This window comes from Coregonus lavaretus (genome assembly GCF_964263955.1).
Source record: "Coregonus lavaretus genome assembly, chromosome: 4".
In the NCBI taxonomy this organism is placed as follows: domain Eukaryota; kingdom Metazoa; phylum Chordata; class Actinopteri; order Salmoniformes; family Salmonidae; genus Coregonus; species Coregonus lavaretus.
In genome coordinates, this window is record NC_139991.1 from 47,020,849 (window position 1) to 47,044,734 (window position 23,886).

At 44.9% G+C, this 23,886-nt stretch overlaps 1 protein-coding gene across 2 annotated transcripts in view; it reads left to right on the plus strand.

The window, feature by feature from the left end:
- The window catches only part of LOC311128452 (protein turtle homolog A-like), a 29,320-nt gene extending 9,310 nt beyond the window's left edge, over window positions 1–20,010 (plus strand). Inside the window, exons 4-22 of one of the 2 annotated variants that reach the window (XM_084160604.1) lie at window positions 5,007–5,153; window positions 5,767–5,915; window positions 6,127–6,244; window positions 6,958–7,099; window positions 7,249–7,394; window positions 7,493–7,635; window positions 7,916–8,056; window positions 8,620–8,736; window positions 9,338–9,488; window positions 11,470–11,581; window positions 12,325–12,515; window positions 12,687–12,901; window positions 13,226–13,310; window positions 13,666–13,836; window positions 14,204–14,240; window positions 14,575–17,256; window positions 17,438–17,520; window positions 18,198–18,383; window positions 18,645–20,010. In XM_084160604.1, the coding sequence (XP_084016730.1) occupies window positions 5,007–5,153; window positions 5,767–5,915; window positions 6,127–6,244; window positions 6,958–7,099; window positions 7,249–7,394; window positions 7,493–7,635; window positions 7,916–8,056; window positions 8,620–8,736; window positions 9,338–9,488; window positions 11,470–11,581; window positions 12,325–12,515; window positions 12,687–12,901; window positions 13,226–13,310; window positions 13,666–13,836; window positions 14,204–14,240; window positions 14,575–17,256; window positions 17,438–17,520; window positions 18,198–18,343 (4,976 nt within the window). In that variant the 3' untranslated portion in view covers window positions 18,344–18,383; window positions 18,645–20,010. The remainder of the gene's footprint in view (window positions 1–5,006; window positions 5,154–5,766; window positions 5,916–6,126; window positions 6,245–6,957; window positions 7,100–7,248; window positions 7,395–7,492; window positions 7,636–7,915; window positions 8,057–8,619; window positions 8,737–9,337; window positions 9,489–11,469; window positions 11,582–12,324; window positions 12,516–12,686; window positions 12,902–13,225; window positions 13,311–13,665; window positions 13,837–14,203; window positions 14,241–14,574; window positions 17,257–17,437; window positions 17,521–18,197; window positions 18,384–18,644) is intronic. The other variant, XM_084160605.1, reaches the window with a different exon arrangement.
- The last annotated feature ends 3,876 nt before the right edge of the window (window positions 20,011–23,886 follow it).

Here is a 23,886-nt window from a genome sequence, read left to right on the forward strand (position 1 = left end):
GACATGGACTGAGAGAGAGCATGTCTGGGTGCTTTAGATCTTCCTTTAGTTAGGTTAATCCTGTCTTCCAACGGGCTGCTGGGAGTGAGATTTGACCTGTCTCTGGTCATTGGAATTTGTGCATGGGCGCAGTGCATTCATGTGTGTGTATTGGCTAGGGCTCAGAAATCACACTATACACCTGTTCAGCCAATTCGTATTAGAATGTTAGAGAGCCAGATGACACACCCATGCCAACCAGACAGGGAAATACGATAACCATACAGACATTTACATGGTAATGAAGTCAGTCAGCAGTCTGTGATGAGAAGACTGAGTGAGGATTGGAAGGATTGAGCAGACTGAGTCAGGATTCACCTCAGGTCAATAAAAGACACTAGCTTTTTTTCTCTGTCCTTGAAGAAGAACCTCCACGGTTCAGTAATGCCAATTATGGCTGATTGAAGTTTTGCACTGAATTGCAGCTTCACAAGGACTGGGACAGCAATAGTGTTCCACCTATTAGGGAGATGAAGTGTTGAGACTCTTCTCAGGTGTCTTTTGCTAGACAGCCCCTCAGGTTGACTCAGGGTTGTGTTAGAGGCTCAATGTACACCTGTCATATCACACACTGTAACTACATAGATGTTACTCACCTGTTAGCTCAACCTGTATTTAACCATATGTTTAACCTGCTTCCTGAATTCAATGTCTGTCTATTAAGACATTATGCTCTTATTTTTATTGCCTCATTAACTGTGCTGTAGAGCCATAGAGCAGAGCTACAATAAAGCCATTCAGAGTAATATTACTTGATGATGAGAGATAACGGATGCCTCACTCTTCAATGCTGTTCTTGCCAAAGAAAAAGCAAGAAAGTCTGACTAATGTCCTCTGGATAGGTCAGCCCTCTCCCCTCTATTACGGAGGAGAAAGAGCTGAATGGGTCTTTTCAGTGTGTGTTGTGTATATAGAGCAGAGGAGATGGAGACCGCTTTGTAGAGAGAGAAGTGATCCGGAGAGGAGAGCAGGTTGTTAGTTCTGTACACACAGAAAAATGCTGATTCAGACCCCATGAGAAAGAATAGTCAATGCTTTGGTAAATATAGCTGTATAAATGCTGTGTAACATCATGGGATCCTGTACTCTACATTACTATCAGAGTGTCTACAAAGCAAATAAAACATACATAAAGAGCTCATACTATCTCCACTGTACTGGCCTGTATATTTTCCACCATCTATGGACCAGCATTGGATCATATTATGATTATTAGGCTACTAACTGTATTTTATAGAATTACTAATATTTAATTAAGGCATGCCTACGGCTCCATAGCAGTTTCCTAATCTCTGCTGTTGTTAGCGAGGTAGCCTTTAGCCAAACTGTGATGATTAAAATGTAAAATGATCACAGCATCTTCTTAACAGAAGAACAACTTGCAGACATTGTGAACTTAAGGGTTTCAGGAGGTGAAACTCTTATCTGCTTTATTCTCTGACCGAAACTTGAATACCAGCGCCTGGTGACGACATTTCTCAAGGAAGGGATGGGCATATAGATTCTGAATTTCATATCCGTAGGCACTCAGAATGTCCCATCAGCAACTAACAAATTCTGATATTTACACAAATGCAAAGCTGTGATAGTAGATTGACGGCAGCCTATGTGTAAGTTTAGCATATTTTAGTGATCCTGATCTAATCTGTTTGATTGTTGCCATTCATCTACAAATTAAAACATAACATTATACAGTGAGGGGAAAAAAGTATTTGATCCCCTGCTGATTTTGTACGTTTGCCCACTGGCAAAGACATGATCAGTCTATAATTTTAATGGTAGGTTTATTTGAACAGTGAGAGACAGAATAACAACAAAAAAATCCAGAAAAAAACATGTCAAAAATGTTATAAATTGATTTGCGTTTTAATGAGGGAAATAAGTATTTGACCCCTCTGCAAAACATGACTTAGTACTTGGTGGCAAAACCTTTGTTGGCAATCACAGAGGTCAGACGTTTCTTGAAGTTGGCCACCAGGTTTGCACACATCTCAGGAGGGATTTTGTTCCACTCCTCTTTGCAGATCATCTCCAAGTCATTAAGATTTCGAGGCTGACGTTTGGCAACTCGAACCTTCAGCTCCCTCCACAGATTTTCTATGGGATTAAGGTCTGGAGACTGGCTAGGCCACTCCAGGACCGTAATGTGCTTCTTCTTGAGCCACTCCTTTGTTGCCTTGGCTGTGTGTTTTGGGTCATTGTCATGCTGGAATACCCATCCACGACCCATTTTCAATGCCCTGGCTGAGGGAAGGAGGTTCTCACCCAAGATTTGACGGTACATGGCCCCGTCCATCGTCCCTTTGATGCGGTGAAGTTGTCCTGTCCCCTTAGCAGAAAAACACCCCCAAAGCATAATGTTTCCACCTCCATGTTTGACGGTGGGGATGGTGTTCTTGGGGTCATAGGTAGCATTCCTCCTCCTCCAAACACGGCAAGTTGAGTTGATGCCAAAGAGCTCGATTTTGGTCTCATCTGACCACAACACTTTCACCCAGTTCTCCTCTGAATCATTCAGATGTTCATTGGAAAACTTCAGAAGGGCCTGTATATGTGCTTTCTTGAGCAGGGGGACCTTGCGGGCGCTGCAGGATTTCAGTCCTTCACGGCGTAGTGTTTTACCAATTGTTTTCTTGGTGACTATGGTCCCAGCTGCCTTGAGATCATTGACAAGATCCTCCCGTGTAGTTCTGGGCTGATTCCTCACCGTTCTCATGATCATTGCAACTCCACGAGGTTAGATCTTGCATGGAGGCCCAGGCCGAGGGAGATTGACAGGTCTTTTGTGTTTCTTCCATTTGCGAATATTCGCACCAACTGTTGTCACCTTCTCATTAAGCTGCTTGGCGATGGTCTTGTAGCCCATTCCAGCCTTGTGTAGGTCTACAATCTTGTCCCTGACATCCTTGGAGAGCTCTTTGGTATTGACCATGGTGGAGAGTTTGGAATCTGATTGATTGATTGCTTCTGTGGACAGGTGGCTTTTATACAGGTAACAAGCTGAGATTAGGAGCACTCCCTTTAAGAGTGTGCTCCTAATCTCAGCTCGTTACCTGTATAAAAGACACCTGGGAGCCAGAAATCTTTCTGATTGAGAGGGGGTCAAATACTTATTTCCCTCATTAAAATGCTAATCAATTTATAACATGAATTTTTCTGTATTTTGTTGTTGTTATTCTGTCTCTCACTGTTCAAATAAACCTACCATTAAAATTATAGACTGATAATTTCTTTGCCAGTGGGCAAACGTACAAAATCAGCAGGGGATCAAATACTTTTTTCCCTCACTCTAAGTGCATTATTTGAGCAGATCCATTGTCATGCGTCTGTGCTGTTAGTGTAGATGCTTTTCCGTTGGTCTGTCACCTGAGAGCTGAGGCCATTGAAGGATGAAACCTAGCTGGGCTTTGTCTAGTGATGCATTCAGTGCAATGGGGTGTGGTCAAATTTCTGGAGTTGCTGGACTGGACATCCAAAGGAAACATATTATCATTAGTCACATAGGACTTGTATCTGAACTAATGGGTGTGGGAGAGAGCCAAAGGAGAGGAGGGACCGGCCAGTGGAGATTGAGAGAAAGAGGGGGAGGAGTGGTAGCCTCACGAGCCACTTGATCCCGCGAGCTTACATGAATGGTTCGCTGCAGCGGCAGTCAGTCTGGTATATACAGGGCTAGAGGAGTGCTGAAGGAGAGTGACATTTGGTGGTTGCAGAGAATGCCATGATGTGGGAGAATGGCTGCCAAAGAGGACGGTCACTGGGCCAGTCTTGTGATTGTATTTAAATCAACAATTCCTTCACTGAAACCCCACGCTAAGCCCTACTAAACTCATTACAGAGTTGATTAGTTTGCATATGCAATACTGTGCCTGTGTTAGTGCATACATGCGTCTCTCTCTCTCTCTCTCTCTCTCTCTCTCTCTCTCTCTCTCTCTCTCTCTCTCTCTCTCTCTCTCTCTCTCTCTCTCTCTCTCTCTCTCTCTCTCTCTCTCTCTCTGTCTCTCTGTCTCTCTCCCTCTCCCTCTCCCTCCTCTTGCTTTCTCAATTTACCTATTATTCAAATCTAGAGGTGCATTTTTTTCATGTGGACCTTTACATATCACAACAGCGGTAGGCGAACCAATCCCTAGTGTGTGTGTGTGTGTGTGTGTTAGTATGTGAATGTGTATTTTGCTCTGACCGTGACCCCCATGTGGATTTAGCCCCCATTCCATTTGGAAAAGTAAACATGATGTGATGTCATAGTCGGTTCCTCATCTGTTATCACAGCCACCATCCCTTTAACTACAGTAGCTTCCTGATCCCCACTGTGGCCATAGAAACAGTCCCTCCCTGTCACTAGAGACAAGGTCTAAGGTTAATGATTAGCTCAACACACCTCAATGACTCAATGTCATAACCACATTAGCGCTACAGTGTGAGGCATGCTCATGTTCTTGTAATGTCTGTTTATGGTGTATGTGTCTGGCAAACAAACACTGGATATTCTCCTCAATGCTTCACTGTCTGTAAAGACAGGCTTATCACACTGCTAAACTGCACTGTTTCAGTTATTTAGTTGTGAAAATGGCTTTATTGAATAACAAAAGAAATGACAACTTAAGAGATGGAGTGAGGGAGATGAGAGAGGGAGAGAAAAGCCACAGGGAAGGAGGCAAGGAGGGGTGAGTCAGCAAACACCATTGCCACAGGGTGCAGTCACCTGGCAACCAGGAGATCAGATTTCAAAGCTCACGATGACGATCCCAGTGTGTGTGTGTGTGTGCGTGTGTGTGCGTTTGATGATGTTTGGAAGTGAAGGCTTTATCTATAGGCAATTGAAGTACCATAGAACATTCCTATCAGTTGTAAAGCACACATTCTTTGTATTGAACCCCCCCTGAAATTCCTCATTATTTCCAGTGATTTGATTGGTTATGACCCTGTCTCGTGCCCTCTGACCCCTGTGTCCTCCCCTGTGTCTCCAGGCCGAGTGTCTCTGGTGAGGAATACTGTCTTGAGGGTGAAGGGACTCCTCCTAGAGGACCAGGGCCTGTATGAATGTCGCATCCTCCTGCTGGACAAAACCACAGATGAGACCCGCAATGGCACCTGGACCCTACTGTCTGTCACTGGTGAGTGGAGGGGCTTGTGATGGGGAGGGGATTTATTTTAAGGCCATGGAACCCTATTATCCTCATCCCATACAGCCCTATTACCCTATCATATCATATACGCACACTCCCTCTATCTCTCTATGACCTCTCTCAACAAAACATGACTGCTCAGACAAATATAGCACAAAATCCCACACAGACTAGGCAGACTTTTGGTGAGGTGAGAGAGGAGCAGGAGAGGAGCAGAAGCATTAGGACAGATTAGCCAGGCACATGGCCTGGTCAAAGACAGGCCCTGCAGGTCACGTCTCAGGCCCATTGTCTAATGAGGTTAAGATGCCTTGGCAGGAGGGCCTGGAGCACACAGCCAGGCAGAACAGCTCTATCTGTTTCCTAAACAAACAAATGCTTTACTCACTCACTGGTGAACTGTACAGTAAATGACTGGCGTCTAAGGGATATTTGCTTACCCCAGGTCAATCGCCTTCAGCCAATATGACTTTAAACTTTGTCAAACCTGCTGATTCTGCTTTGTTTTTTATGAGACCTTCACCTTTACAATCGGTTTAGCTCTCTCTGTGGAAAAGGGATTGAGGATGTTGTGTTGACTGTCTTTATTGTTGTTCTGTAGCTCCTCCTATTTTCACCAAGACCCCTCCCCCTGTCATGGAGACTCTAGTGGGGAATCCTCTCTCTCTGGCCTGCGTTGCCCACGGTAACCCACTACCCACCATAACCTGGGCTAAAGATGGTACTCTGATTGGAGGAGACAAGGTTGAGGTGAGGAATCATGGTTCAGTCTTCATGACTAAACATTTAACAAAAAACAAAAATTCACCTCTACAATCCCACATTGCAATCTATCTGTCTCTCAATGCAAACTTTATTGTCCCTGCAGGGAAATTAATTGCTCTTTCTCTCACTCTCGCTCTCTCTCTCCCCCTCCCCCTCCCCCTCCCCCTCCCCCTCCCCCTCTCTCGCTCTGTCTCAGGTTCTGAGTGGGACACTGTCTCTCAGAGCAGTGGACAGGGAGTCAGAAGGACAGTATGAATGTCTCGCCTCCAACACAGAGGGCAATGTGACTCATGTGACAAAGCTTAAAGTCAAAGGTCAGTCGCTGTTTGTCTGTTTGTTTGTTTATGAGTTCCCTGTCTACAGTTTCCCCCTGGGTCATACTAGAAGAATAGAAAAATTCAGCAGAATACTCTGTCCTTATTTTCTCCCAATCGTAGTCACTGGAATCCCCACTGATACACAGTGAGTCATACAATCTCCCATCACTTTGTCTAGTATTACCTTGATCCTCTGTTGAGTGTGGAGAGGCATTATCGCCATCTAGTGGTGGATGTGTGATGTTCAGTTACGGGTGGATCCAAGGGTTTATACATGATGTTGTGTCCTTACTGTGGATAGTTTTCCTCATAAATTTCACTTATGTAATAGAATATGTTCCATTTATTTTTAAGTCATACTATGTTATGCCCCATGACGTCAATATGACCAGGATATGCCGTTTAGATTTGGGTGTGTTTTTGGCAGTGACACCTGTTTGGATTATAATAAGGCTTTGATTTCTGGCTGTAGTCACTTTTTCAAATCCTTATGTAAGCCTATAAAACAGGCCTTCAAACAAATCCTCTAAGCATTTATCTCAATCAGCCATAACCTCCCAACATGAATGTCACTGCCATGCTGTGTAGTACCGTAGTGTTGCTCTCACCAGATAACTGATTGGAGTTTAGATATCTTGCTAATCTGCAATGTCCTGCTAAGTTTTATCATGGAAAGAAATCCCTGATCTATTCTATCTGGTCTCAAACAGGTCCTCCAGTCATTGTTATCCCCCCGAAGGACACCGCCCTCAACATGACCCAGAATGCCCAGCTGCGGTGCCAGGCGGTGGCTGATCCACCCAACATGACCTATGTGTGGCAGAGAGAGGGAGAGAATGTCTACCACATAGAGTGAGTTTAGTGTATTTTTACCCGGTTTCTTTATATTGGATTTGTGTATTTACATGGGATTTTGCGTATGTTGTAATGTTTCTAATGAGGCGTTTGCTCTATTTGAATGTCCTGAATGTGTTTTAAGTTTTGTTTTGTTTTGTTGTTAGGGCTCTGAAGTCCCGTGTGAAGATCATGGTGGACGGCACCCTCCTCATCACCCGCATTACCCCAGACGATTCTGGGAACTATACCTGCATGCCCACCAACGGACTGTTGATTCCGCCTACTGCATCTGCCAATCTCACTGTGAGACGTAAGTGTCTATGTGTTGATGCGTTCATCTTCAATCTTCAGTTCCAACATAATGACACAAATCCTTCCTATCCATCAATCCATCCATTTTCCTCTCAGACCCTGCCCAGGCTCTCCTGATGCCCCCGCAGACATATCTCCCCACAGGCCTGGGAGGTCTGGTCTCCTGCTCTGTGAGAGCCCAGCCCCCCCTGCTTCGCGTCGACTGGACCAAGGATGGACAGCCACTGGATCTGGCCATGGTGGGGAGATCAGCCTCATATCTACCCTCATAGAGATACCCATTAACTGTCTGATGCTGCTGAATTTCCATTTACATAAGGAATCAATATACCCTGTAGGCCTACTGCTCAAAAGAAAAAATGTTTCCATTTAAGAGAGATGTATATATCATTTTATGGGCTTGGCACACTTAGCTTTATCCTCAGCTAGGATATTAGTTGCTATTCATTATTCACACTAAGCTAAATTAAAAAACTGTTGAGAAGTTCTCTGACCCCTCGCTCTGTTTTATCCAATCAGTACCCAGGATGGACGTTGACGTCTGAAGGCTCGGTGTTCATGGCTACTGTCAATGATGATGCAACAGGCGTGTACATGTGTACCCCTTACAACAGCTACGGGACCATGGGCCAATCAGGGCCCACTACAGTCATCCTACAGGTCAGGGTGCACCCAATGTTCTCTAGCAGTTTATTGCACAGTACAGAAATTACCAGCTATTTACTTAGAAATGACGTGGTAAAATGGTAATTGCACAATAATAACTTCTGCAATATTGGTTTGTTTCTTAAAGAATGATTGCTACCAATTTTGTAGCAGGTAGTTGGTTACCAATTTTGTGCAATTTAACTAGACTAGAATGTCCCATTTTTACCACTTAGTTTCCTTGTAAATTGCAGGTAAATACCTATGAAAACAACACTGTAAAATAAATTGCTACCCAATTAAAAACCTCTCATACCGAAGAGAGAGCTCTTATCTGAGATAGCCAATTAACATTTTGATGACCTTTTTACACTCCTCTACTTGTCAGCCTGTTACTTGAATTGAGTTGAATGTGGTCTGATTACAATAGCTCCTGTATATCAAGGTTAATTCTGGATCTAATCCTTTTGTAAATAGCATAATCTTCTGAAGGTAATCAACTGTTTCACTCACTTTCTCTAATTACGATAAAGTCCTTGACTAAATGACACGGCTGGTTGTTTTGTTACGACCTGCAGGACCCCCCGTCACTCAGCGTGTGTCCCCGTAAGGAGTATAGACAGGAGGTGGGGAGAACGCTTGTTATTCCCTGCCAGACCACTGGAGATCCAGCCCCTAGTATAACCTGGAGCAAGGTGAGAGCACTCCAACACACCCCACAGCAAATGGCTGTACTCTACTGACTTCTTCAGTCAACAAGCCAGCACACAGGCCTGTCAACCTGTGAATAAGATGGTATGTCTCCTGAGTGGCGCAGTGGTCTAAGGCGCCGCATCGCAGTGCTAACTGTGCCACTAGAGATCCTGGTTCGAATCCAGGCTCTGTCGCAGCCGGCCGCGACCGGGAGACTCATGGGCGGCGCACAATTGGCCCAGCGTCGTCCAGGGTAGGGGAGGGAATGGCCGGCAGGGATGTAGCTCAGTTGATAGAGCATGGCGTTTGCAATGCCAGGGTTGTGGGTTTGATTCCCACGGGGGGCCAGTATAAAATAAAAATAAAATTTATTCACTAACTGTAAGTCGCTCTGGATAAGAGCGTCTGCTAAATGACTAAAATGTAAATGTATGAACTGTGGACAAACCCTGAAGCAGAAATAGCTATTATTTAACACACACCTGCAAGCAAGCACCCCTCTCCCGAACAAACAGAGACAAACACCTCACTGATTGCAGATTACCCTTCATCAGCAATCAGCCCAGCTTGTGTGTCTGATCTCTCTGTCCTCCCTGTCTGTAGGTTGGACCTGCCACACGCTCTCAGTACTCTGTAGCAGCCAACGGCTCCCTGCTGCTGCTTCCGCTCAGTAAAGACCACCAGGGGGAGTGGGAGTGCAGCGTTACAAACCGCGTGGCCACTGTCAAAGCCAGCACTCTCATCTCAGTGCTGAGTGAGTGGAACGTACAGACTGACTGACACACATCTACATCATCTTTATTAATGTAGCTACTATGTAAAGTGTTCATGTCTAATGTTTTTTCAACACTGAGCGAATTTCAGGTCTGCTGAGCGCAAACTTGAACTTTGTGAAAATTCTGTGTAACTTCCAGCGCGTGTTTACTGAGGCTGTACCCGCTTTAAGTTACCATTTTAACAGTGGCCAAGTAGGCTACTGTAGCTATTTGATCATAATGTAGGCCTACCAGAGTGACCTACCATCAAAAACAATGGAGAAAATGCATCCCATAACATTTTAACATGGAAATAGCTGTTCTATCATTCAGCATACAGTAGCAGCCAATGTGTGGTGTTCAATGTAGGCCTACATTCCATGCAGGGCTTGACATTAACCTGTTTATCCACTGTCCTTCAGACAATGAGGTTACTGAAAATGTTGTTGTGTTGTTTGATGCAAGAAACCACTTTACAAAATTAAATGCATTATTATTCCCATACCATTATTACAGAGAATCAGACAAATTATGCTGCCCTCTGCCTATTGGCTACTTAGCTTATTCAAGCCTGTCTCAAAATATAACACTGCCCCTTTAAGACAAAAAAAAGCTCTTTACCTGACTCGCTTTTCAAAGATTTCTAGAAAAGTACACGTTTTGCACTCTTGTAGGAAGCAATCACTCCCCTATTTCTGAATACAAATTATCTATAGCTGGGCTAATAACTCAATAACTAGCAAAGGATATTAACTAAATGTGCACACGTGGCTACATGCAGCTCTCGCTTTGATCTCAAAACAAGCGCATCTACTCACGACTGCTCATGCTGTAAACACAGTCCAGTTCAAAGTAAATGGCACAAATCCATATATGGCAATGGTCTATTTGCATATAGGCCTACTGCAGCTCTGATTGGTTATGCCGCACTGGTCTGTGTAGAGTACGGGCTGAGTCGTGCATGTTAATGCAATAGAATCCTACTCTGATTCGTTCTGTCTACAACAAAAGCTCTTGCATAGTTAGTTTTGCTTTGGTACGTCGCTCTCAAAACCGCTCCACTCTCCCTTTCCTCCACTGACACTGACCAAAAAGGGACACCATCTTCCAGCTGATGGCGAAACTCGAGTCGCATTGCATTATTTCTGCCTCATGCACAAATTCATGTTGTTACTCCTATGAACAGAGAAAGTGAAATATTCCTCAGTATTAAAAAAGACCCAAGCCTCTAATAATAACATCAACACAAGCCTATAGATACACTTTCCTCATTCATTACTGCAGCAGTGCTTGTTGTAGCGCTGAGTGGAAATAGGAAGAACACGCATTTTATGGCTTATAAAAGTGTTGAATTCAAAGTGTATGAACTTAAACATGAACTCACTCATAAAAACAGTAGCTCTTTGCTGTATTCGTTGACAGTTTCTCTCTAGTCATGGTTTTAAACGTTTTAAATCTCACAGTATCAACTTTGATTTAGTTTACTTTTATGCCTGCTACGTTACCGCAGACATGGTTATCTGAGCCATCCAATTGGCGGTAGGCCTATAGTGCACTTGATTTGCTCTCCGGGCCCGTCGGGATTCCAAATGGCAACAGTTCGCCTACCCGGCACGCAGGGCAACTGAATCGGGTGCACCTACCGCCAACAGCATGAGACAAAACAAAGAAAAATGAACACAAGGCGTTATCGTTGGGTTTTTTACGGAAATGTTTGGCGATTGACTAGGAATGCCTTGGAGATCGACCACTGCTCTAGAAAGTTGAGTTAAGTTCAATCTCGTGCTTCTCTCTGCGTGGCAGTCCCTGGGGAGCTGTCTAGGCTACTGCTTAGTTTAGAGCCAACATTATTCATGACGTTATGTAACCGCACCAGTATGTTACGAATCAACGTAAAATAATGACGGTCATCTTATCACTATTCTCCCCTTTCTGACTTTTCACTCCCTCTCTCTCTTCTCCTCCTTCTCTGTCTCTCAGGCACCAGTCCCCATGCTGCCACCATGGTGTCTGTGTCTCCAGGGGCAAAGCTGGCAAATGTGTCCTGGGAACCAGGCTTTGATGGGGGATACACCCAGAAATTCACAGTCTGGTGAGTCATCTACTCTTCTAGTCTATGTTCTGTCTCCCTCTCCATGGCCTGGCCTTGTAACCATATTAGCAGCATATTAATATATTGCATTGAATGTCAGTGGAGGACAGCTCATCATCAGCAGCAGCAGCAGAGGTAAACAATCACAAACAGAGAATCAGACAAACTGTATTGACATAGATGGGGACAGAACACAGAAACCCACCAGTAATTACTGATGCCAGATGGAGCAAAGTTTGAAAGACAAACCGCTTGAAAAAGGACAGTGTTCCACAAAAGTTAACATGTCCTTCACCATGCTTTTTCAAGCAGTTTATTTTACAAATGTTGACCCATCTCTTGAAAACAATGCTATTGTATAAAATCTCTACATTATCATATAGATCTATTGCATGGGAGCATAAAATGCATTGTGCAGAGTCTCTTTATATGCACAGACACACAGACAGACAGACACCGACACAGACACCGACACAGACACAGACACAGACACAGACACAGACACACACACACACACACACACACACACACACACACACACACACACACACACACACACACAGACAGACAGACAGACAGACAGACAGACAGACAGACAGACAGACAGACAGACAGACAGACAGACAGACAGACAGACAGACAGACAGACAGACAGACAGACAGACAGACACATACTCGCTATTTCTATCTCTCTTTATTTTTATTTCTCTCCATTCACTCCACCTCTCACTGTCTCTCTGCAGGTTGAAGCAGATGTCTGTGGGTGATAGTGGGGAGAAACAGGAGTGGCTCTCTGTGCCCGTGCCCTCCTCCTCTGGCTCCAGTCTGCAGGTGACGGGGCTGGTCCCTGCCACAGAGTACCAGTTCAGTGTCCTGCCACACAACAAAGTGGGCACTGGGCCTTTCAGCGAAATCGCCACAATCCGAACTCTGAGTCAGTACCTGTTGTGTTGAAGTGACTTTGGTCTACATTGTCTCTTTAGAGCCTGAATGACATTGTCTACTCTAAGGCTGCATGCTTGAAGAATAAGACCGTTTTCTTCTCCAAATTATAGTTCCAAAGTAGGTCTATTTTTTCTAAGTGTGTTCTGTCTTACGCCTTCAGATCCACTCCCAAGGAGAGCGAAACTAGAGCCACCCACATCGCTGTCAGCCAATCAGAGCTCGGCAGGTATAGTCCTGCAGTGGTCCCCCTTGTCTCAGTTCCCGCCCATTACTGGATTCGTCCTCCAATCGCGCACTGAGCAAGGGGAGTGGTTCAATCTGGACGAGGACATCGGTGCCAATAGGAGTGTGATGATCGTTCCAGGTCTGCGCAAGGTAGCCACCAGTCCCTGTTAGTCACTCCCTCAGAGACCAGTCAGCAGACATCAGTCTTAAAGACTCTTCTGTCAGTTAAACACCACTGTGATATTTAAGTTATGAAGCCTCTCTCAGACTTATCACATGACAGCTATCATATTTCTTCCTTCTTTCAATCTATATCCTTTCTCCCCTCTCTGTCTGCCTCCTCTGTCCTGCTCTCCTTCTCTTCCCTAAATCTGAATTCAGATGAGCCTGATTAGCATTGCAGGCGCAATCCTATGTTGACAAAGTGTGGTTTCGTCCCTCCGTCCTCCCGTGTGTGTGTGTGTGTGTGTGTAGGACTGTGTGTACGAGCTGCGGCTGGTGTCCCGGCGAGGGGAGTTGCTGAGCGAGCCCAGTCCATCAGTCAACGTCTCCACCATGGGTTAGTGTTTCAGGCTGGGGATCCTGGCAGGACCAGACTGGCAGCCCTTCTCCTCTCTGTAACATCACCACAGGCACCACAGGCCCATTACAGAATTAGAACATCCCTCTGGAGAATACTGGTCTTTTAGGAGTCTGAGTTATGAAATATTGCAGCTAATAACTTTTTAACATGATATTAATATTTCACCATGGGACATATTGAAGACAGATATATCAGAGATAGTGTCATGCTTTTATTATGCTGTATATTGGACAAACTGCCCCAGTGTATTTACTGTAAGGGAATACATTGTTAACATTTGGTTGTGGTAGAGTTCTGTGTTATGGATGCTGATGTTGCGGTCATGTCACAGGGATGGATATGTACCCTGCCAGTTCCCACTTCCTGGAGTTTGTTCCCGAGCCGCTATTGGCTGGAGTGATGGGCGGCGTGGGCTTCCTGTGTTTGGCCTTCATCCTGGTCCTAGGGTCAGTGTGTATCTTCAGTCACAAGAGAGACCAGCGACGCAGGAAGAAGAAAGATGGTAAAACATGATCACTTAACTAATCACATGCACTATGAACACCATTATACAGTATGTAGATGGATTCCAATACACTTTCATAAATCATACTTCAGTGCATAGACATGACGTCATGCTTGTCAACCCCATTCCCCTTTCGTTGTAAAATATATTAATGTCGTTTACACTGCTAGCTAATTAGGGTCATTTCTCATTAATGTGGCTGATTAATGTTTAATTAACTTTGAGGCACGGCCCATTGCTGTGCCTCCGGCCATTTTTGTCTGCTTTGATTGGGCTCATATTATTGGGCTTTTGTTTTTTCATTGATTCCTTTCCATGGTGACAGTGTCATTGTGAATCATCATCTCCCCCCCCCCCCATTCAGATCTCCTTCCTGCCATCTATAAAATCCCCCCCTCAATGTAAGTACCCTTCCTTCATAATATCATTCATTGTTCTCCCTCTCGTTGCCATTTTGTTTTACTTACTGTAAGCTGAGTTTTTTTCAGACTTTCCGAAGATTTTAATGTACCATACCCAGCCATCGCCTTTGTCTTAATGTATTTTTTTTCAAGACTGGTATCTTCAAGACAGTTTAAGAAGTCTTCATGACTCGCTATAGATAAATGTTCATTTTTTCCAAGACATCTTAAGATGACTCAAGATGTCTTCACAAAACATCTCAAGACATGGTGATGGCTCAGTAAAATGGCCCCCTCGTCCTTCATTTAAACCCCTTATCTCGCTCTCTCGTAGCGGGTCGCTTGCTAGCAGTCCAGACAGTGTGCTGAAGCAGAAGCTCCTCCCTCCCGACTGCCACCCCCACTATCCCGGCTCCACCTCCCCTTCCTCCTGCTCCTCCTCCCAGTCGGACCACTCCTCCTTCGGCAGACCTAGCCGCAGTGAATACCAGGACCAGCGCCAGCATCTGCTCTCCTGCCCCCCACCTCCTCCTCACTATGCCCCCCAACACCACCACCACCTCCCCAGGACAGGCTTTTCTCCCACTTCCCCTCTAGAGTTCATCTCTAGAGGCCCTGACGGTCGCTTCATTGTGCAGCCCTACGACCAGGCCTCCGTCCCCACCTCCCACACCATGAGATCCCTGAGGAAAGACTTCCCACAATCCACTGGGGTCCAGAGGTCAGTGTCCCTTCGCTCTGAGAAGAGCGTGAGGAGGGAGCCGCCGTTCGTCCTCTCAGTGGACCTACCCCCCTGTGGTGGAACTGACGCCAACCCCACGACCAGGGTCCGGGCCATGGCCAAACACCTCTCCCTCCACGGACGCTTCTACCTGGATGGGGAGCAGGACAGTTGTGCTGGACATCCAGACGAGAGTAGTCTCTACTCAGACAGTAACTCAGACATGTACCCCCAGCCAAGCCTGGAGGAGAGCAATCCAGGATACCCATCCCTAAAGCGGGCCGTCCAGCCGGCCACTGCCAGCACCCTGGTGCTGCAGATGGAGCATGAGAGGGAGACCGGCAACCTGAGCAGGTGTCTGAAGCTGGCCCGGGAGAGAGAGGAGCTGGAGAGAGAGCTACGGAAGTACACACTAGATAGTAATGCTACTTTAGACGGGAAGAGAGGGGGACCAGGCAGCGACGAGGAGAGGTGGAGAGGGACTGAAGAGTGCGATCCCATATGGAAATCTCAGGACAACACTTCACCACACAGTCACCCCCATCATCACAGTCACCCCCAGGTCAACAGGGGGTGCTCTAGCATGGCCAAAGGCCCTTCATCCCCGTCCTATATTCACTGGGAGGCCAGCCCACTCACCTCAGCCACCAGCATGGTCCCAGCACATCAGACCCCCTCTGATAGGACAGCGACCCTCCACTGTGACCCTCCACTCACCCAGTGTCCCTCTCTGTCACCTGTCACACAACACCACTTCAGGTCAGAGAGAGCAGAGTGTCAGTCTAAGAGGGTGAGCCAACAGCCACTAGACAGGCAGGAAGGGATAGAGACTGCAAGGGTCAAGACACACACAGGGCTTTGTGATGAAACTCACATGTCAACGGAGTTGAAGAGAGGTGACTTCGAGTCACATGAATGGAACAGCAAGAGCAATCAATGCCTTTTTAATGTCAGCGTTTCACACACGTCTAAGCCAGATGTCTCTGTCAACAAAGTGCCTGGTTCATGGAGAGTGGAGTTAGCAAGGTCACAGCCATGTGAAGAGTCATCTCTCCACACAGTGGTGGATCTCTCAGACTGTGTAGAAATTAGTGTGGATGAACCAGAGGATGAAGGCTCAGTGGATCCTCCTACAAATCCCATAAGGCACCAGAGACATGCCCATCAGGTAAACAATGAGTCCCCATTGGCCGTGAAAGACCACAGAGGACCACGAACCACGAAAGACCACAAAGGCCATCCATTAGCCCACAGGAACAGCCCAGTACCTAGGGAGGAGCGGGAGAGGTGGCACAGGAGGTCATCTCGAAGCAGAAGCCCAGTTACCATTCAGCCTCCTAGGCCGGCGCTCAGGAAGGCTATCAGTCTAGGAGGCTTTCAGAACGGGGACGGCCGCAACCACCAGCGCAGCCGGAGTCTAGACTCCAGGAGACAATCCCAGGGTAACTTCCTGATGCCTGACGCCTGGGTCGACTCTCTCAGCCAGGATAACTGCTCCTCTCCCTTCTCCTTCCGCCCAGACTCTGTCTTCTGGGAACCTGAAAGCACCTTAGCTCCTGAGACCCCCATCCACACAGAGGCCCCCCTTGCTTCCCAGCCTCCCCTTCCCCCGCCCCCTCCCCCCCAGGACCCACGACCTCCCAGCAGGACCCCACAGCATCTCTGTGAAGCATATAGGGGTGATATGCACATCCCAAGCATAAGAAAACCGGTGCTGGAGAGACAGCAGCAGCTCCCCCCAACCCCTCCTTCAGTGCCTTCCAGCCCCAGTCACCCCCCCCACGACCCCAGGAAGAAGGCTTCCATCTTCCCAGACGCCTACAGGTGGCCCATCACCTACCAGGAGGCCCTGAGGTCAGTGCAGCGCATGGAGGCCAGGAAGAATACATCTCTCCCCAGGGACCACAGGGAGCACCCCAGACCCCCAGACTGTAGAGGCAGAACCACAGCTCCCTCCCTGCTCAGGGGTTACAGCTGGCCTGCACCCCATCACACCCCTCAGCCACCCCAGGAGGAGGAGAAAAAGCAGGAGGAGGTAGTAGTGGAGGAGGAAAAGGAGGAGAAGTATGGGGGGCATGAGGTGGAGATTGGGAGGTATCATCGGGGAGTGCCAGACTCAGGGGGGAGCTACAGTAGCTATGCCAGCCAGAGCAGTGGCAGGGGGAGTCTGGAGCCTCCAAACGGGCGCCTGTCCATCTGCCTGTCCCCAACCCTCACCAGCTCTCCTGAGTCCACCGAGGAGATGCAGGGAAACACAGTGGAGACACACCTACAGGACATGGCGGCATTGAAAAGGTGAGTCTGTGTCCCTTGAGCTAGTATGTACTTCAGTCTCCCTTTATTTTGTATCTCTATTGCTCTCTTTCTACATTATCTCTTTGACATTGAGCATCATGTTACACAATGAATAGCTGATGAGATAACATTTTAAACTTGAGCAATTACAAACTTTCCACTTGTGTGTGTGCTTCTTCAGGAGAAAGGCTTCAGTGGATGAGAATTATGAGTGGGATTCAGTTGATGTGTCCATTCAGCCAGGAGAAAACCTTGAAGGCAGAGGTATGAGAGCTATATTGTTCTTTTAAGACTGGCATGCCTCTGTCTGTGAGTGAAAGATGTTCAGAACAGATTTTAATAACACTAGCTCCGTTGCTTAAGAACAGGCATGTCAAACTCATTTTTCCCTCAGGGCCACATTCTGTCTTCACCGAGGCTGCATGGCAAATTGGGTATATTGCCTTGCTGTCAAGATCCGCAAAAAAATATAATTTCTATCCAATATTTTGGGACTTTTTGATTGTTCCGGACTGTCTACACTCTTAAAAAAAAAGGTGCTATCTAGAACCTAAAAGGGTTCTTCGGCTGTCCCCATAGTAGAACCCTTTGAATAAGCTTTTTTGGTTCCAGGTAGAACCCTTTCGGTTCCAGGTAGACCCCTTTTGGGTTCCATGTACAACCCTTTCCACAGAGGGTTCTACATGGAACCCAAAACAGTTCTACCTGGAACCAAAAAGGGTTATCCTATGGGGACAGCTGAAGAACCCCTTTGGAACCCTTTTTTCTAAGAGTGTAGCTTTCGTTTTGGTGATTGTTAGCGGGCTGAACAAGGTGAAGACACTTAGGTATTTTTTAAAACATAAAGTTCTTCAGAAATTCTTCAGTTTGATTGATTGACACCCCTGCTTTAGATTATGTAAGGATCTTTCTAATCCCTATCCAATCTTCTCCTGCTTTAGGCCTGTTCTCCTCAGTTAGTCTACTGAAGTCTACTCCCAGCATGCACCATTCCAGGGAGGGCCTCAAAGAGTCGGTCCACTTCCAGGGTCATCACCATGTGACCAGCCGCTACTCAGAACCCGAACCAGAGACTGTGATGTTCTGACAGCCCCATCCATCCCTAAGGTCAGCTCAGAGCTATAAAGGTAATAAAGGTGAAATAAAAATAAATAAAATAAAAGAGCTCTCATCTCTGTTATTGTGTGTCTGAACAGGAGCATTGATCTGTGTGATTGGCTGTGTTTACCCATGTCTCTCCCACCTTATGAATTTTGCTTTACTTTGCTTTATAAAAGCCTGTTTACTTTGTGTTGGTGTTATCTTTTTTTATCTGTTTTTGTGCATCTGTCAGTCTTCTTCTCCTGTTGCTTTCTACTAATATCTCAGAGTTTGTTTTATTTATACAGACTTCAAACAAGGAGGTGAAAATAGTGTGCCTTCATCAGCAATTCAGCATGGATTTACAGTTGTCAAAACTCTCAACCATGGGATAACACTGACTGGTGGACGCTCAGGGCTGAGTAAAGTATTGGCTGTTGTTGTTCAGAGCTGTACCCACCAAAGAGGACTCTCACCACTGATTCACACGACTTAGTGGTTACATTGATTGCTCTCTGCTACTTCTATGGGATGCTTATACTATGGAACTTGTTACCAAGTCAGTGAAAAGGCAGGTACAATCTTTGGTCTTCCTTGCCCGTCATCATGGCACTGTGTACGAAAATACATAATTCATACTCTTGGACTCACGGAGGATCAGTTGGAGGCTCTTTTTATTGCTTTGAGAAAAGGCAAACCAACACTGGGCTGACACTTTGTTCCACTGCTACAACACTTTCAACTTATGACAGAACTATGACGCATTATCCATTTTTCTGTGTGATGAAGAGAGAGCATTTGAGAGGGCAGGATGACAGGTCCTTAAAAATGAAGGAGGACTGACGGAGAATGTTCAGAACAAGTAGGCTGCATCATGCATTTTTTCACGTTGTTTTGTTCCTGGCCTAGTGTGAACGCTTCTGCAGTACAACTATGAGCTCTGAGTAGACGATCAATAATATTACCCCAGGAGGTTAACTCACAAGGGTTCATCAGATGTAGCTCTATAAAGAAGACCTGCTTTCTTTTCTACCCATATTCTCAACATGTAGCTAATCGAATCTCTCATTCCTCTCTATTTTTAACCTCATTGATGTTGTGCAACGTTTGTTCTGTCTATTGATTTTTTTGTACCCGGAGTGCAGTAGTTTTTGGCTGGTAATGATCACCTGTTGCTGGGATAAGTGAAGGCCGTTTTTTCACCAACCATGTATAAAATGAGTGTTATTATCAGTGAGCATTACCGGTGAGATATTTTTTGCCGTGTCTAATTTGGAGATGGAAACCTAAATGGGATTTTTTCAATCAGTCGATCTCTGAGTCATCCTAGTCAGGGAGGGAGATGGGAATTTATAGCATGTCAGAAGAGTTGATTATGCCCTAGAATGCCTTCCAGCACAACGTCTGGTGATAGAGAGAGAGAAGGGGCGCCGCGGGTGTGAATGCCTTTTGAGCTGTACTCACTCTGTTATCAGCTTACAACACCAGACCCCACTTACCCTTCCATTTTAATTCCATCAAACATTTGTACACAGAACTGACTCCCAGAAAATGTCAGTTTGTCCACTTTGGGTTTTATACAGTATCAGTCAAAAGTTTGGACACACCTACTCATTCCTGGGTTTTTCTTGATTTTTACTATTTTCTACATTGTAGAATAATAGTGAAGACATCAAAACTATGAAATAACACACATGGAATCATGTAGTAACCAAAAAAGTGTTAAACAAATCAAAATATATTTTAGATTTTAGATTCTTCAAAGTAGCCACTATTTGCCTTGATGACAGCTTTGCACACTCTTGGCATTCTCTCAACCAGCTTCATGAGGAATGCTTTTCCAACATTCTTCCAACATATGCTGAGCACTTGTTGGCTGCTTTTCCTTTACTCTGCGGTCCAACTCATCCCAAACCATCTCAATTGGGTTGAGGTCGGGTGATTGTGGAGGCCAGGTCATCTGATGCAGCACTCCATCACTCTCCTTCTTGGTCAAATAGCCCTTACACAGCCTGGAGGTGTGTTTTAGGTCATTGTTCTGTTGAAGAAATATGATAGTCCTGCTAAGTGCAAACCAGATGGGATGGCAGGTAGCTTAGTGGTTAAGAGCGTTGTGCCAATTACCGAAAGGTCGCTGGTTCTAATCCCTGAGCCCACTAGGTGAAAAATCTGTCTGTGCCCTTGAGCAAGGCACTTAACCCTAATTGCTCCTGTAAGGCGCTCTGGATAAGAGCGTCTGCTAAATGACTAAAATGTCAAATGTAAATGGCATATCGCTGCAGAATGCTGTGGTAGCCATGCTGGTTAAGTGTGCCTTGAATTCTAAATAAATCCCTGACAGTGTCACCAGCAAAGCACCCCCACACCATCACACCTCCTCCTCCATGCTTCACGGTGGGAACCAAACATGTGGAGATCATCCATTCACCTACTCTGCGTCTCACAAAGACACGGCAGTTGGAACCAAAAATCTAAAATTTGGGCTCATCAGACCAAAGAACAGATTTCCACCGGTCTAATGTCCATTGCTCGTGTTTCTTGGCCCAAGCAAGTCTCTTCTTATTATTGGTGTCCTTTAGTAGTGGTTTCTTTGCAGCAAAATCGACCATGAAGTCCTGATTCACGCAGTCTCCTCTGAACAGTTGATGTTGAGATGTGTCTGTTACTTGAACTCTGTGAAGCATTTATTTGGGCTGCAATCTGAGGTGCAGTTAACTCTAATGAACTTGTCCTCTGCAGCAGAGGTAACTCTGGGTCTTCCTTTCCTGTGGCGGTCCTCATGAGAGCCAGTTTCATCATAGCGCTTGATAGTTTTTGCGACTGCACTTGAAGAAACATTCAAAGTTCTTGAAATGTTCTGTATTGACTGACCTTCATGTCTTTAACTAATGATGGACTGTCGTTTCTCTTTGCTTATTTGAGTTGTTCTTGCCATAATATGGACTTGGTCTTTTACCAAATAGGGCTATCTTCTGTATACCACCCCTACCTTGTCACAACACAACTGATTGGCTCAAATGCATTAAGACGGAAATAAATTCCACAAATTAACTTTTAACAAGGCACAACTATTAATTGAAATGCATTCCAGGTGACTACCTCATGAAGCTGGTTGAGAGAATGCCAAGAGTGTGCAAAGCTGTCATCAAGGCAAAGAGTGGCTACTTTGAAGAATCTCAAATATGAAATATGTTTTGATTTGTTTAACACTTTTTTGGTTACTATATGATTCCATATGTGTTATTTCATAGTTTGGATGTCTTCACTATTATTCTACAATGTAGAAAATAGTTAAAATAAAGAAAAACCCTGGAATAAGTAGGTGTGTCCAAACTTTTGACTGGTACTGTATATGTGCTATGGCTCTCAATAGCAATACACTGCCAATATACATTAAATATTTTCTCAACAGTTTGTTCCGAACCCTTAGACTGAATGCAAATGCAGTTAGAAGAATGACTAGCCTAATCATTTACTGCTACTGTGCTTTTGTAAAGGAACATGCATTGTGATTGTATAAGGATAAAGGTTATCTATTTTCAAGGTTTTTGTGGACGTTGTACTTAAATATATCATTTTGTATAGTAAGTCTAGTGTATTTCTTTGTATGTTCTGTGCTTTGTTTGCTGATGATGCACCGTACAAGGTATCCCTATATAAACATATTTTCCATAGAACTGAAAAATAAATATTTGTTCTATGCATGTTTTATTCAATAAGTCAAAACCATTAGCTGGCTCTTTTATAATCCAAATGAGCATTTACTACTTGAACTCATCGGCATGAACAATGAACCTGAAGTTGGATATGTTTACATTCAATAATTAATTAGTAGCAACATCTTCCACCCCATCTATCCCTATTCTATTTCCTTGATATCACTTCTCACTTTTTCGTGCAGTTGTGTTTTTTCTCCATCAGAAGCATTCCCTTGGTCTCATTAACAGTCAGGAAGAGGACATCATTATGAAGCCATTAACAGTGGCATGATGCAGCAGATAACACTTCAATAGGAGAGTCTCAATTGCATACTCGTCGCGTCCTCTCCTCGTCTCCTTCTCAAAACTGGAGGAGAAGGTCAGAGGGGAGGGATTTTGAGAATGGGTTTTGAGAAGGAGGCAAGGAGAGAGGAAGCGAGGAGTATGCAATTGAGATTCTTCCCATATGTTAGGCCCATTTGTCTGAAGAACCTACGGTACCTTTTTCACTACGGTGTGTTGTTACTCAGCAATTTGAACTCCTTGTTTATGCACCGACTCATAGACCAATAATGAACAAACAAAGGTATCAAAGTTTGAAGTTTATCAGTAGGTGTGACATTTGAATGGGATGTTTAATTAAACAATTTTAAGAGCCTCACAGGTCCTCAACTGGCAGCTTCATTAAATAGTACCCGCAAAACACCAGTCTCAACATCAACAGTGGCAGAGTTGCAAAGAAAAAGCCATATTTCAGACTGCCCATCTTAATCATTTATTTTTATTGGCCAGTCTGAGATATGGCTTTTTCTTTGCATCTCTGCCTAGAAGGTCAGCATCCTGGAGTCACCTCTTCACTGTTGACGTTGAGACTGGTGTTTGCGGGTATTATTTAATGAAGCTGCCAGTTGTGGACCTGTGAGGCGTATGTTTCTCAAACTAGACACTCTAATGTATTTGTCCACTTGCTCAGTTGTGCACCGGGGCCTCCCACTCCTCTTTCTATTCTGGTTAGAGCCAGTTTGCGCTGTTCTGTGAAGGGAGTAGTCCATAGCGTTGTATGAGATCTTCAGTTTATTGGCAATTTCTCGCATGGAATAGCCTTCATTTCTCAGAACAAGAATAGACTGACGAGTTTCTGGCCATTTTGAGCCTGTAATCGAACCCACAATTGCTGATGCTCCAGCTACAATAGCCATTTACAACATTAACAATGTCTACACTGTATTTCTGATCAATTTGATGTTATTTTAATGGACAAAAAAATTGAATTTCTTTCGAAAACAAGGACATTTCTAAGTGACCCCAAACTTTTGAACGGTAGTGTAAATGATAAAGCAAACAGAGTATTCTTTTAAAAACAAACTTCAGAGAATGTTATTGTCATAGATTCAAGACAGACTCATTCCATTTTCTTCAAAAATATCCATTATGTTTCAGGCAAAACAGGTAAAAATTAATTATTTAAGATATAAATCAAGGATTGTGTATTGACTATGGTCAGTCAAGTATGCTGTTGCCCTGGTGATGGATTGATGTTATGAAAAATACATACAATCTGTATAAAGCTGCCGCAGTTGAAAATGTTAATAACACACATTTCCACTGAAACTTGCCCGGATTATATGCTGTTCCTTGTGAAGAAGACACGTAGCTTGAAAAAATACTAGGTATACTGTGATGTATGTCAGATGATACTAAATTAGGTTTCTTATAGCCTATTTCTTCCCTCTTTCACACACTCTTCACACAGCCTATTAGAATCGACTGGGCATTGAGCCCAGAGAGAGATGCGCATTGACTTATGCATTGCTCCTTCATTAGCTCGTCCTCAGTCAGGCTCACAGCACGA